The following is a 12,872-nucleotide window of genomic DNA, read 5'->3' as shown; positions in this document are numbered from 1 at the left end:
GTGATTGACAAACTGTGACTGTAAGCCTTGGGCAGGATTTCTCCTGATGATCTTTTGATCATGGCCATCGCTGGGGTTTCTTGAAGCTTGGTGAGCGTTTTCAAATCCTGCTGGTTCTAGCACATCCATCTTTATTTACTGTCCGCTGCTTGAGTGCTGTCTGAGCCCTATCGCTGTCTCCATGAGACGTTAGCGCTAAGTCTGTACCTCACCACCACACCCAAGTCTCTCCTGCCTCAGTGTCAAAAAACAAACGTTAAGAAAGAAGATTCCCCTTAGAGGTAAAGATTAAAGGTATGGTCATCTCCTTCCTTGTTAAAAATACGTCCCCTCAGTGGCTTTGTGGCTTATGTGTAATTTAACATTATTTGAATTTATCAATTTTATAAATTAACGTAAATGCATATACTGTATGCAGACCTCTCTAATGAAAGAGCAAGCCTGGAAGATTTGTGCCAGAGGCATTTGGGGAAGCCTTCGGTTTTTATTACCTTTTATCTCCTCGCTGGGTTCTGTGTCAACTCTCTCACATTCCTCAGATTTTCAAACTCATGTGGTTACTGCTCTTCTGGATAAAGTAAATCGGGACCCATGGGGAATGTTATTCCAGTGAAGTGTGTCATACGGTATTCTTTCACAAGAAGTTTTTTTCTTCCTTTCTGGATTCTGTAACTTCTCATCTTAATTTTTTAAAGCGTATTACAAAAGTTTTCAAACCTGCACCAAAGTTGCAAGGATCGTACAGTGAATGCCCATGTGCCTGTCTCCCAAATGTAGCAGGATTGTGTGTTCCCTGCTGCAAATCCCCCTTCTTTTGTTATTGTTGTGCTGTAGTAGTTGAGAGAAAAGCTTTGTCCGCTTATCATTTCACTCCTAAAGACTCTTAAGTATCTCTCCAAAGTAAGACCTTTTCTTATATAACCAGAGTCGCACCCTCCTCCCCCACCAGAGTTCTTGCTCTCAAGGACCCTGCTTCTCTTGGACCCTCTACAGGTGGCCCCTACTGGGCATGTGGGCACTGTGCCCACATAGGATACTTAGCCTTTCTGTCCAGAATCGTCTCTTCAGCTAGCCTTCTTTTCCTCTTGCCATGACTTGTGGAAATAACTGCGTCAGCTGAAGAAACCAGGTCCCACGTTCTGCATTCGCTTAGTGATTTCTTCTGTTTAACTAGTTTTCTTTCCCTGGTGCTCCTTATAAACTTGGAATTTAGATGTAAAGACCTGATTGAGATTCCAGGTCTATTTCTGTGCCAGATGCTCCACAGGACCCACAGCTTCTCCTGTCAGAGGTTGGTCCTGTCTGGCCCCACTTCTGTGGGGCGCAGAGGTTGGTCTGCGGGATGAGGATGGGGCAGCCTGACCCTCCCGCTGGGTCCCCTCTTTCTTTCCATTACAGTTAACTGCTCAATGATCATTGTCTGAACAGCTATTTCACTAGAATTAAAAAAATAATTAGAACAAACTTTCTAATTTTATTATTTCTGCATTTAATAACTAGATTTATCTATAAAGGATAACCTTTCTTCATTGTTATAGGCTTAAACAATTTTTTAATTACCAATTTTAGGATGAAGATTGGTCTCCTGTCAACCTCTAATCAGAAGAGTTTTTCATGTGGGGTGCCTGGGTGGCTCAGTCGCTTAAGCTTCTGACTCTTGATTTTGGCTCAGGTCATGATCTCACGGTTCATGAGTTCAACCCCCACGTTGGTCTCTGCACTGACAGCACAGAGCCTGCTTGGGATACTTTCTGCCCCTGTCCTGCTCGTGATATCTCTCTCTCTCTCTCTGTCTCAATAAATAAATACATAAATACATAAATAAACAAACATGAAGGGGAAAAAAGTTTTTCATTTAATTTTAGGCTTTTTAACTCTTCTTTTTTTTAAAAGTACCATTAGGGGCTAATGTGTTTTTGTATGTTTGATAAACTTTGTTCAGTTGTGGTAGGTTTTTGTGTCTAACTGTCCTATCTGTGGCCCATGGAAGCCCCAACAGCTGGCTTCCATGTCCCCGGGACCCGGTCACATTCCTTTCTTCCTTACTTGGCGCAGTGAGGGGTCGCAGCACATGTTCGTTATTTTCTAAGTCTCGGTCCTAAGGAGACGCTCTCCTCTGTCAGATCATCTCAGACCTTGAGTCTTGGAATGATGAGCTTTCTCAGCAAATGAACGACTTTGACACAGAAGATCTCACAATAGCGGAACAGCGCCTGCAGCACCACGCAGACAAAGCTCTGACCATGAATAACTTAACCTTCGATGTCATCCACCAAGGGCAGGACCTTCTGCAGTATGTCAACGAAGTGCAGGCCTCTGGTAAGGAGTGCATTTCGGTCTGTGTCACTTGTGGGGTTTTTATCGTGTGTGTGTGTGTGTGTGTGTGTGTGTGTGTGTGTGTGATGTGTGATGTGCGATGGCTGCAAAGCATGGTCAGCCCCTGTGACGTAGATGTTCTAGGTACCTGCTCTTCGAAAGGAACGTTTTGGCTGTTTTGTGTTCACATGTGATCACCTGTGACATTATGATTAGTGTACTTAGCCCTTAATACTCTTGGCTTGTCATTTCAGGTAGCATGAACGCTAATTGTCCATGAATGAAATGTGAATCTCCAACAAATTTTTCACATTCTTTATTTTTTTCTTAGTTTATATTTTACCAGCAGATGTCACTATAGGCTCAAAAATGTAGACAGAAATGTGTAGTGTTTGAAACTTAGCAACAACCTGCATACTACATCACTCATTTTACACAAATCAGATGCTTCCTAAAGAGTAAACTGGGTGTGCAGTGATACACGACAAAAGCAAGCCAAAGTTCGCTCGCTTATAAGAGTGAGGCACATGTCACCACTTAACCACTGTGGAAAGATTGACCCGAAATGGGTTTGGTTTGATTAGCCGTGCGTTGTATTTTGCTTTGGAACACAGCAGATGGGTTGTTTGAGACCCCCTCGTGTGCTTGGAGGCACACAGAAACAAACACTCCTGTGTTGGTCACGCCTTCCTTGAACTTGGCCTGACCAGCAGATTATTCGAAAGCACGGCGTCCGTCACACGGCTGAAGAATGGGTCGATGTGCCCACCGAGCTCTCGGCTCTCCCTTCATGTCCACAGGCGTGGAGCTGCTTTGCGACAGAGACGTAGACATGGCCACCCGGGTCCAGGACTTGCTGGAGTTCCTTCACGAGAAGCAGCAGGAGCTGGATGTCGCGGCTGAGCAGCATCGGAAGCACCTGGAACAGTGTGTGCAACTTCGCCACCTGCAGGCCGAGGTGAAGCAGGTAAACAGAGCGCTGCGTGCGGAGCCAGACCACAGCGGGCCCCCGTGCGTGGGCACTCGGTGTGTGACCACCCGGAAATTGGGGAGACTGTCCCTGTTCCGGACACAGCTGTTCTGACACATGATGTAACATACCCACCCCCAGTACAGCCCTATCTCGTGTGTAAGCGTTGTTCTCACACATGATGTGACACACTCCCCCAGGGCAGCCCTAGTTCATGAGTAAGTGTTGAGCCACCGCCCGGACAGCTGTGTGTTGACTCTGTAGTGGAGAAGGCTTCCAGCCCAGCAGACGTAGCACTCGAAATTAACATCCATTTGGCTTGTTTTGTTACTGGTAATCTCTTGCTTGAAACTCTGAGCACATAGCTTCTCAGGCTAAATAACGATATGATTTTTCTGCCAAATAGGCTGGTATCACAGCTTATGCAGGGCTGGAGACTTCTTCTGTTACCAGCATGCTGCACTGCCATGTCTCAGATAGCATGGCAAAATAAAAATGGAGTATTTGAAAGATTGTTTTCGGCTCATAGCCATTGGGATTCTATACGTACCTCCATTCAGCATGTACATGACATTTTATCTCATGAGCAGAGAAACCCCTCCTGATACCGCCTTCCTGGCAAGGAAGGTATGGCCTTCCGAGATTCTGATGGAGGCTCAGAAAAGCATGTATTAGGTCGAACGGAGGGGGTCAGGTGCCTCTGGAGTGTTAGCAGTTTGCGGTGTGTATGTGGGTGGCACTCACACTGAAGCAGGTGTGCTGTCAAAGTGGAAAACTAAAAGAGCACCTGTCGGTGCCCCATGTGATGAGATAAAGTATCGTGACCTGCCTTTTAAAGACCAGTTCATAGGGGTGCCTGGCTGGCTCGGTCAGAAGAGCATGTGACTTTTGATCTCAGGGTCATGAGTTTGAGCCCCATGTTGGGTGCAGATTAGTTACATAAAACTTTATTTTTTTTAAGTTTATTTATTGATTTTGAGAGAGAGGGAGCTAATGCAAGTGGGGAAGGGGCAGAGAGGGAAGGGGACAGAGAATCCCAAGCAGGCTCTGCAATGTCAGCACAGAGCCGGGCACAGGGCTCAAACTCACAAACCGTGAGATCATGACCTGAGCCAAAATCAGGAGTCGGATATGGAGCCGACTGAGCCCCCCAGGCCCCTCCGGGCCCCCCAAAACTTAAAAAACAATAAAGACCAGTTAATAAAGTGTCCCTCTTGCTAAAAACAAAACCGTGTGTGTAAGAAATAAAGGACTAGACTATCCACTAGGAATTGCATTTGCCTATAAATATTCTCTACATAACAGGGCAGGATGTGGTCGATGGCTGGTGTTCATTTAGCAGCCGTGTGGTAGGTTAGGCAGACATGCTGGCGATGGGTTGCCACATGGCTCTTGTAGGCCCAGCTCCCCTGTCCCCTTCCCAGGCAGCAGGAAGGGCAGAGCATAACAGGGAAGAAGCAGTACTTGTATCTAAAAGAAATGTGTTCACACGGCTGCCCCGAGGCTGCTTCAGTGATGTCAGTAGTGGGAGGTGCTACAGAATGTTCCTAGCCGCGATGAAGCTGCATGTAGGGGCTGGGAAGCAGTTTTAGTCTAAGGCCACCCCACCCCCCAAAGTCTAAGTTTTCTGAGTAAAGGAGATGAGGAAAGCCAGCTGTAGGGTGGGCAGTAAGTGGTCTTTGCCACAAATAACTACCAGAATGACCCTCCACAGCTGGGGATCCTGTGCTTTGACCCTGGGTGTTACAGCACCTCTGAATTCATTCTCTGGTTAGTGGGCCATTTAATGCTGACGTTAAATTAGAAAATACGTTGGTGAGGTAACGTAGTTTCCTTACCAAGCAGTTTGCTAATTTTGAATGTTAATAAGGATAAAAGGAATGAAAAATACTTCCCTTGATTATCAGAGAATTATTTGTGGCCGTAGATCTGATAGGTGATTCTTAATCCGTTTTGACCTGTGGACTAACAGTAACCATCTGCTGGACGCTCTGCCTTTTCAGCTCCCATTTGAAAGCATAATTAATTTTAAGAATTAATCTTAAAACATGGCACTTCTGATCAGATACCTTAGAAGGACATCAGGCTGTTGGCAGGTGGGACCATAAGGAAACCCATGTTTCCCAGCTGATGGGAGCAGCCAGACCTCCTTGCTCACTTGGCTCGTGTCCCGGCTGGCCTGCAGGGGGGCCCCCAGGGGAGGGCAGAGGCTTGGAGGTCCCCGTGTCGTATTTCAGGTGCTGGGCTGGATCCGCAACGGAGAGTCGATGCTGAATGCCGGACTCATCACAGCCAGCTCCTTGCAGGAGGCAGAGCAGCTGCAGAGGGAGCACGAGCAGTTCCAGCACGCCATCGAGGTAGGGACACTGGCCCGCCGCCCGCCTCAGGACATGCATGTACGCTCCCTCGCGGGGGACTGAGCCTGAGCCAGACGGGGTTCAGCAGGACCCTAAGTGACAGCGCTGATGCTCTACAGTTTCCTTCAGGGAAGCAAACGGGCAGGTGACTATAATGAAGGGGACGATGCGTGTGCCAGCTCGGGGACCTCATGGCGCCACCCCAGAACGCCTGGTGGCTCCCCCTGTCCTCCCGCCTTGAGGGTCCCGGCAAGATGCACCGCCCTCTGTCAGGAACACTTGGCACCCGAGAACCCATGCCAGGGTCTGGGCTTGAGGGGTGTTCTGTTTTGCTGGTCTCTTAAGCACATCCCTGACCAAACAGAGCACTGTGGGCAGCTTACCCAGACCAAGTGCAAATCACAAATTCACGGTTATCCATAAACAATACTGCGCACAGAACTCTCTGACCCTGATGAAAAGCAGTGTTTCTCACCTTGATGGGGGTCGGTGCCAGGCTGGGACTTAAGCAGAATGGCTTGGCCCAGTTCCAGGTCCATTTACAATTCACTCTCACAGCATATGGATTAATTATTTGTAGAGTTTAGGGGAAAGGGGGGAGTTCATTGTGATAGGTGGTCTCAAGGTCAACTCAAGGGAAAAAGAGCATTTGCTTGCAGAAAACTTGTTTCCTGCTCTGGTTGCATACATAGCCAGAGAAGAAGGCTACAGAAAATAGCGGTAATTTATTCTCGAGACTAACTTAACTTTCAACTACTCAGTGTCAACAGACCTGTGTTAACGCTTCCTGAAGCCCAGAGTTTGGGCATCTTTTGAGAATTGTACACTGTGCCTAGTGATTTCTAATAACTGCTAACACATGTCATCGTGTCTGAGTGAAGGACAGGGCCATATTGTATATGGTCTTTCATGGGATCATTTTGTGCCTTTTCAGGCAATCTGTAAAATTTTGCTGTTGTCTAAAACAAAACAAAACAAAACAAAAAACAAAAAAAACCAGTTCATGTCACAGACCCATGGACCCCTCTACCCCCCTGACTGCTACCCTGTGCAGCACTCTGGTTCGTCAGTGGGAGAACCTGGCCTGTCAGCATCTTGTGGAATCTTCTAGGAGCACACACAAGCAGGAATTCTACCGGATTTGTGATGTTATGTTGATATTTTAATATGGCATGAACCTCCAGAGAGCACAGTTGGTTCATTCTTAGCTTTTAATTATGTTTCTCTCTCTCTCTCTTTTTTAAAGTCAATAGTTCTTGAAAACTTTACTCAAGTACACAGTTTAAGGTAAAAATGCACTCACTGTGGCCACCTTTTTGTCCGTGTGTTCATTGGCCTCTGGCTGCTATTGTAAGAAGGATGAATAGGAAGAATAAATTGGGAACATTTCAACAGCTTTCTTAGAATATTGGCTATTAAGGTTTTTTTCCTGCTATTTCTCAAGCTGAGAACCCACAACTGAGACCCATTCTGCAATGTCTTAGTGCATTTCATCCTTCATTAGGTAATTTAAGTATAAACACGGTTGTTGCTGGGCATGAACACTTTGTTGTTTTTAACTGAACCGTGTGCTGTGTTTTCAGAAGTGTCCTAATGAGCATTCGCTGAAGTTGTTTGGATCAAAGAAAGCGGAGCGGAGGGACCACAGCCTCCCTGGTAAATAAATGCGTGATGCCCCCGTCACACAAGTGTTCCCTGTCCTTTCTCTTTCCTTAGAAGACACATCAGAGTGCGCTGCAGGTGCAGCAGAAGGCGGAGGCCATGCTGCAGGCCAATCACTATGACATGGACATGATCAGGGACTGTGCCGAGAAAGTGGCGTCTCACTGGCAACAGCTCATGCTCAAGATGGAAGACCGCCTCAAGCTGGTGAACGCATCTGTCGCCTTCTACAAAACCTCAGAGCAGGTGAGGAGGGCCGCTCTAGTCCTTGGGCTCCTCACCGGCATTCTGCGTGGAGCTTAGTTTTGTTGGATAGCTCAGTCATTAACTCGTCAGTCATTATCGAGCCAGTGAACTCAACTTCAAGCAGAGAAAAGCATTCTAGAAGTAGAATGATCCTTGCTTCCCCTAGGAATCCAAGAGGACTAGGTTGGAAAGGACCCGAGAAGAAGACATCCGCTTTCCTCTCCTTTAGATCCATAGCCTGAAACACCAGAGAGAGACCGGAAATTCCGTTTTTATTTTGTTCTCGTTCTGAAAGGCCTGCCTACTTTGGCCCTGCGTTTGTCCTCACCTGAGGTGGGGCCCACAGTGCCTTCCGAAGGTCTTGGTCCCCAGGCCAGCACTTTTATCCCCAGAGCATGACTGACCACACTTCCCAAAGATGCCATCTGTGGCGTCAGATGCCGAGTGGCCCCTCTGAGCCTGCGGCTTTCTGCTCACAGGTCTGCAGCGTCCTCGAGAGCCTGGAGCAGGAGTACAAGAGAGAAGAGGACTGGTGTGGAGGGGCCGACAAACTGGGCCCCAACTCCGAGACAGACCACGTCACCCCAATGATCAGCAAGCATCTGGAGCAAAAGGAAGCGTTCCTGAAGGTACGGAGTGGCCTCCGGGGTGCTGCTGCGTCCCTGCACAGGGCACACAGACACGAGGGGGCTCGCCTGGACTCTCAGAGAACCACACGTGTCCTCATGTGCTGGGTGTGCAGGCCGCCTTCGCTTTCCAGGGGAGCCCCTGTGTGCAGAGTGCAGTTTGGTTGGTGTTGAACACAGAAAGAGATTGATTTGGTGAGACAAGAATGCCTGTACCTTAAAATAATCTTCCTTTGGAAATTCAGCCTTTTTTAGGAATAAAGACTGAACCCACTGTACAGTGGATAAGGGGCGGGAACACCCTTTGTGATTTCCAGGATTAGTTACTAATACTTGTTCAGGAAGTGTTTCCCGCAAAACATTTAAGCCCGTAATCCAGGCTTGAAGTTTTAACTGTGAGCAGCTTTAATTGAGGACTTTTTTCTAGCCGCTTTTGTCGTGTGTGCGTGTGTTCGTTCGTACTTCAGTCACCCAGAAGTTCTGAAAAGTGCTCAAACTGTTTGCCAGCACTTCTGTGTCTTTATGATATGGTCTTTCACTCTGGAAAAGATCTCCTGAGACTCGGCCGGCTGCCACTCAGCCCCATGAAAAGTAGGCATGGTGTTTGCTTTTCATTGCGGCCTTACCGAGTTTAGTTTTGTCATAGCTTCAGTGTTCTGACGCCTCTCACACTGTTTCCTGTTACATTTAATAATTTCTGTCTCCATCCTGAAGGTGATCCTCTGTCCTGACAGAGTTACTGTCTGGTCTGGGAGAACAGATTGTAGCTCTTTGAAAATTCTATCTGGGAACTTTTTTTGAGCTTCCCTCACATGACTCTCTTTTTCGGCGGCCGAAGTTGGGAAAACAGTCGTGGCTTCCTCGGGCTTGTTTTTTTAACCATTTGCCACAGGACCTGAAAGCCCGTGTATGAAACACCCACCACCGTGAGGATGTTTGGACGTGGAATCATCGTAATTTGTCTTTCTCTGGAATCCATTCAGAATAAAACAAAATTGAATACTATTTAGTTAATTAAGAAAGATACTTAGAAAAAATTTAAAACAAAAATAATCACAGGCCTGTTCAGATTTCTGCATTCAACTGGGATTCAGTAGTGTTTGGATGTTAGGGATCTTTAAATTTTTCATTATGGAAGTTTAAGGAGCATACAAAATAGAACCAATACCAGACTTCTGTGTCCCTGTCAGCCAGTGTCAGTAATTATCAGCACGTGGGCATATGCCCACCTTCACTGGGTTACTTTAAATTCTAGATATTATATCCTTTTATTTGTAATTACTTCAGCATATAACTAAATATTAAATTCAGCCTTTCTGGGGTGCCTGGGTGGCTCAAGTCGGTTGAGTGTCCAACTCTTGATTTCAGCTCAGGTCATGATCTCACGGTTTGTGGAATAAAGCCCTGCTAATATTACTATTTTATAATACTTAGCATGGCACCTGCTTCGAATTCTTCTCTCCCTCCCTGTCCCTCCTGTGTGTGCACATTCTCTCAAATACATTTTTTAAAATTCTGCCTTTTGGGGCACCTGGGTGGCTCAGTTGGTTAAGCGACCTACTTCGGCTCAGATCATGATCTCGAAGTTTGTGAGTTCGAGCCCTGCCTCAGGCTCTGTGCTGACAGCCTGGAGCCTGCTTCGGATTCTGTCTCCCTCTCTCTCTATCCCTCCCCTGCTAATGCTCTGTGTCTTTCTGTCTCTCAATAATGAATAATATTTAAAAAATTTTTTTTAAATTCTGCCTTTCAAAAACATAACCACAACACCATTATCCTGTCCTAAAAATTAACAGTATCTCTTATTTTATACAAAATCCAACAGTGTTCAAATATCTCTGATCGATCCATAAACGTCTTTTATATGTAGTTTTAATCAGGATTCTAAACAGGGTCCACGCATTGATTTTATTGGTATGTCTCTTAAATCTCCTTCGATCTAAACAGCACCTCCTTTTATTAGTATTTATTGAAGAAGTGAATCACTCCTACTGTGCTATTTCTCTCACTCTGGATTTCCATGCTTGCATCCCACGCGGTCCTTTAGCGCCCTGGATCCTCTGAGTTTGTTATGTCGAGAGTTTCAGTCGGATCCAGGTTTGCGTGTGTGTGTGTGTGCATGCGGTCCGCTTACCTGGCACAGGTGTTCTCCCCACGCGTACTTTCCATGGCGTCATATCAGGAGGCCCAGGAGGCCTGCTGCTCCTTCTATCCGTGTGATCGGGGGAGTCGTCAGTGCTTGAGATGTAGGGGGTCCCATTCACCTGTCACGTGCCTTCCACGTCTGCCTTTCACCCAGTGGCTTTAGTGCCCTGTGGTGATCATGTTTCACAAGGAGTCGCAAAACTGGTAATACTCCATCATTATTTCTGCCTTGATTAGCTAGAATTCTTCCCTTCTTAGCTGTTCGGTTACTTTCAAGTAGAGTTTGTCCAGAACAGGCAGAAGTGCCTGATTCTTTCCATTTGTTTATCATTTTCGGGATAATGAGCTGTTACCCTAACAACCTCTACATATGATTTAATTTTCTTACTATCTTCATGGATTGTAATATATTTGGTGTGTTTTAATCAATTGCAGTCATTTATCTTTTTTATATTCAACTTGTCCCATTCGTGGGTGCTCCTTCCATTCAGAAGGGCCCTGATGTCCTTCTGACATTACCCTGGTTGTCTTCTGCAGCCTCCTCACTGTTTAGTTACGGCAGCTGATTACAGGCTTATCTGGAGAGACCCATGATAGAGTCTTAGGTTAATTAAAAAGTGTCCTAGCTCCACCCACTAGAAAGGCCTAGAAACAGTGACCGACCAGAAAAAAATGAACTCCTCAGTATACAGTCCCATTTGTGGTCTATATACCATGTACCACACGCAAGGAGACAGAGCTCCCTGAAGAAGGATTAATTCCAGATCTGAGACAGGAAATGTGTAAGGGATTTCCAATTCAAATATAATTAAGGATTTTTTTTCCTCTTGTTTTTTTTTTTTAAATACATTAATGAGATTACTTATTTGGTTTCTAAAGATGGAATGTCCGTTATCTGTGACAGTAATGCCACGAAACAAGCCACCCCAAAACTCGATGGCTTAAAATAGGGGTTGGCAGACTCAGACCTGAGAGCTAAATGTGTCTGCTCTCATTCATTAACATGTTGCCCGTGGCTACTCTCCTGTGTGTGTGTGTGGGGGGGGGGGGGTTGGGGAGATAGAGACTGAATGACTCAGGAAGCTGAAAATGCTGTCTGCCCTTTCCAGAAATCCAGGCACAGCTTAGCTGGGTGCTCTGCCTCCAGGTTTCTCCCCAGGCTACTATTGAGGTGCTGGCCAGGGGCTGTGGTCAGCTGGAGGCTGGACAGGCCAGCGGTCCCTCTCAGCCTCCTGCTGTGTGCACCTGTCCATAGGACAGCGCTCAACGTGGCAGCTGGTTTCATCAGAGCAAGGGCTCAGAGACACAGTTGTTCTTGTTGTTGTTTTTAATTGAAATAGGACTTAACCTGTGTACCCTCCAAAGCACAGGTTGGCTTGACAACGTTTTAGGTAAAGGTGTATGCTAGAGCTACATGCTGTTGTCACCCGTATGTATTCAAAATACATGTTTGTATGAGTCCAATTAACACCACGTTGCTCTCCCTGTACTTCTTAGGCTTGCACACTTGCTAGAAGGAATGCAGATGTCTTCCTGAAGTACCTGCACAGGAATAGTGTGAACATGCCAGGAATGGTGACCCACATCAAAGCTCCTGAACAACAAGTAAAAAGTGAGTACAGTCAGGACTCCCTTTACCGGCAAGCGATGCAAGGAGCTTGGTGAGAACGCGGTCTAAAATCCTAAGATCTGGGCTTCGTTTTAAATGTCCGTTACGTATTATTAAAGTTCTCACCAATTTTCTTCGTTTACTAATAAAGTATGAAACAAATGATCTAGATTGGTAATTTATTGAATAAAGTTGAAGAGTGTAAACAGGGAGAACACACAGCGTGGTGTTTATTAGCTTTGACTATTTTGTTACAACAAGTGAAAATATTGTAAATCAGAGAAAAGAGGAAAATCAGAATTTTTCTGTAGTCAAAATATTTTTAAAAGTTCAAATCAAGAAATTATACACCAATATCGTTCTGTAAAGTCTTATCAGTTTGACATACTTAGAAAGCAAATTGCCAGGTATCATATATTTTGGTATCTTTTGAATATAAACTTCTGTAAAACCATGTTTTTATGTATATGTAATGTAAGCGCATAGAAACAGATCTGGGAAAATTTTACACTAAATTATTAACAGGATTGGTATGGGTGGATGTGAGGGGGGCTGATGGTTTCTACTCTAGAATTCCGATGGGATACTTCACAGTGAAAACAACTTCAGGTGTTCTCGAACTTAAAACTTGGATTTAGTCATAGTTTTTTCAGGTTCAAATAAAACGACATGGAAATGGATCCTCAGAAAATGTTCATGAATTTAGAACAGTCTTGACACAAAGGCACCTTGTGTCCACTGTAATCCTTCCCGAGAGCTTCAGAGATCGGCACTAAACACATGAAGAAACTGGGGTCCTACATCCTTCCCTCTCAGAGTTGGGTTTCTTAAGGGAAAAAATTGCCATGATCTGTTAACAAATGATTCCTCTTACTCCTTAAGGCCATATGATTGGCAGAAGCTTTGTTATATTCTGCTCCCTGTTCTTCGGGATTCATCTGTTA

General features: G+C 45.6%; 1 protein-coding gene across 7 annotated transcripts in view; it reads left to right on the top strand.

Moving 5' to 3' along the window:
- Positions 1-12,872, top strand: part of TRIO (trio Rho guanine nucleotide exchange factor) — a 365,052-nt gene that overhangs the window by 219,747 nt on the left and 132,433 nt on the right. For all 7 annotated transcript variants that reach the window (XR_006702484.1, XM_045441785.1, XM_045441792.1 and 4 more), the window contains exons 14-19: positions 2,124-2,319; positions 3,117-3,283; positions 5,524-5,643; positions 7,360-7,551; positions 8,031-8,180; positions 11,817-11,931. Coding sequence is in view for 6 of the 7 variants with exons in the window: in XM_045441785.1 (XP_045297741.1) it covers positions 2,124-2,319; positions 3,117-3,283; positions 5,524-5,643; positions 7,360-7,551; positions 8,031-8,180; positions 11,817-11,931 (940 nt within the window). In the remaining variant the exon portion in view is untranslated. The remainder of the gene's footprint in view (positions 1-2,123; positions 2,320-3,116; positions 3,284-5,523; positions 5,644-7,359; positions 7,552-8,030; positions 8,181-11,816; positions 11,932-12,872) is intronic.

This window comes from Leopardus geoffroyi, chromosome A1 (genome assembly GCF_018350155.1).
Source record: "Leopardus geoffroyi isolate Oge1 chromosome A1, O.geoffroyi_Oge1_pat1.0, whole genome shotgun sequence".
Classification (NCBI taxonomy): Eukaryota; Metazoa; Chordata; class Mammalia; order Carnivora; family Felidae; genus Leopardus; species Leopardus geoffroyi.
The sequence above is the reverse complement of the archived record's forward strand: the minus strand, read 5'-3'. Positions and strand labels throughout refer to the sequence as shown.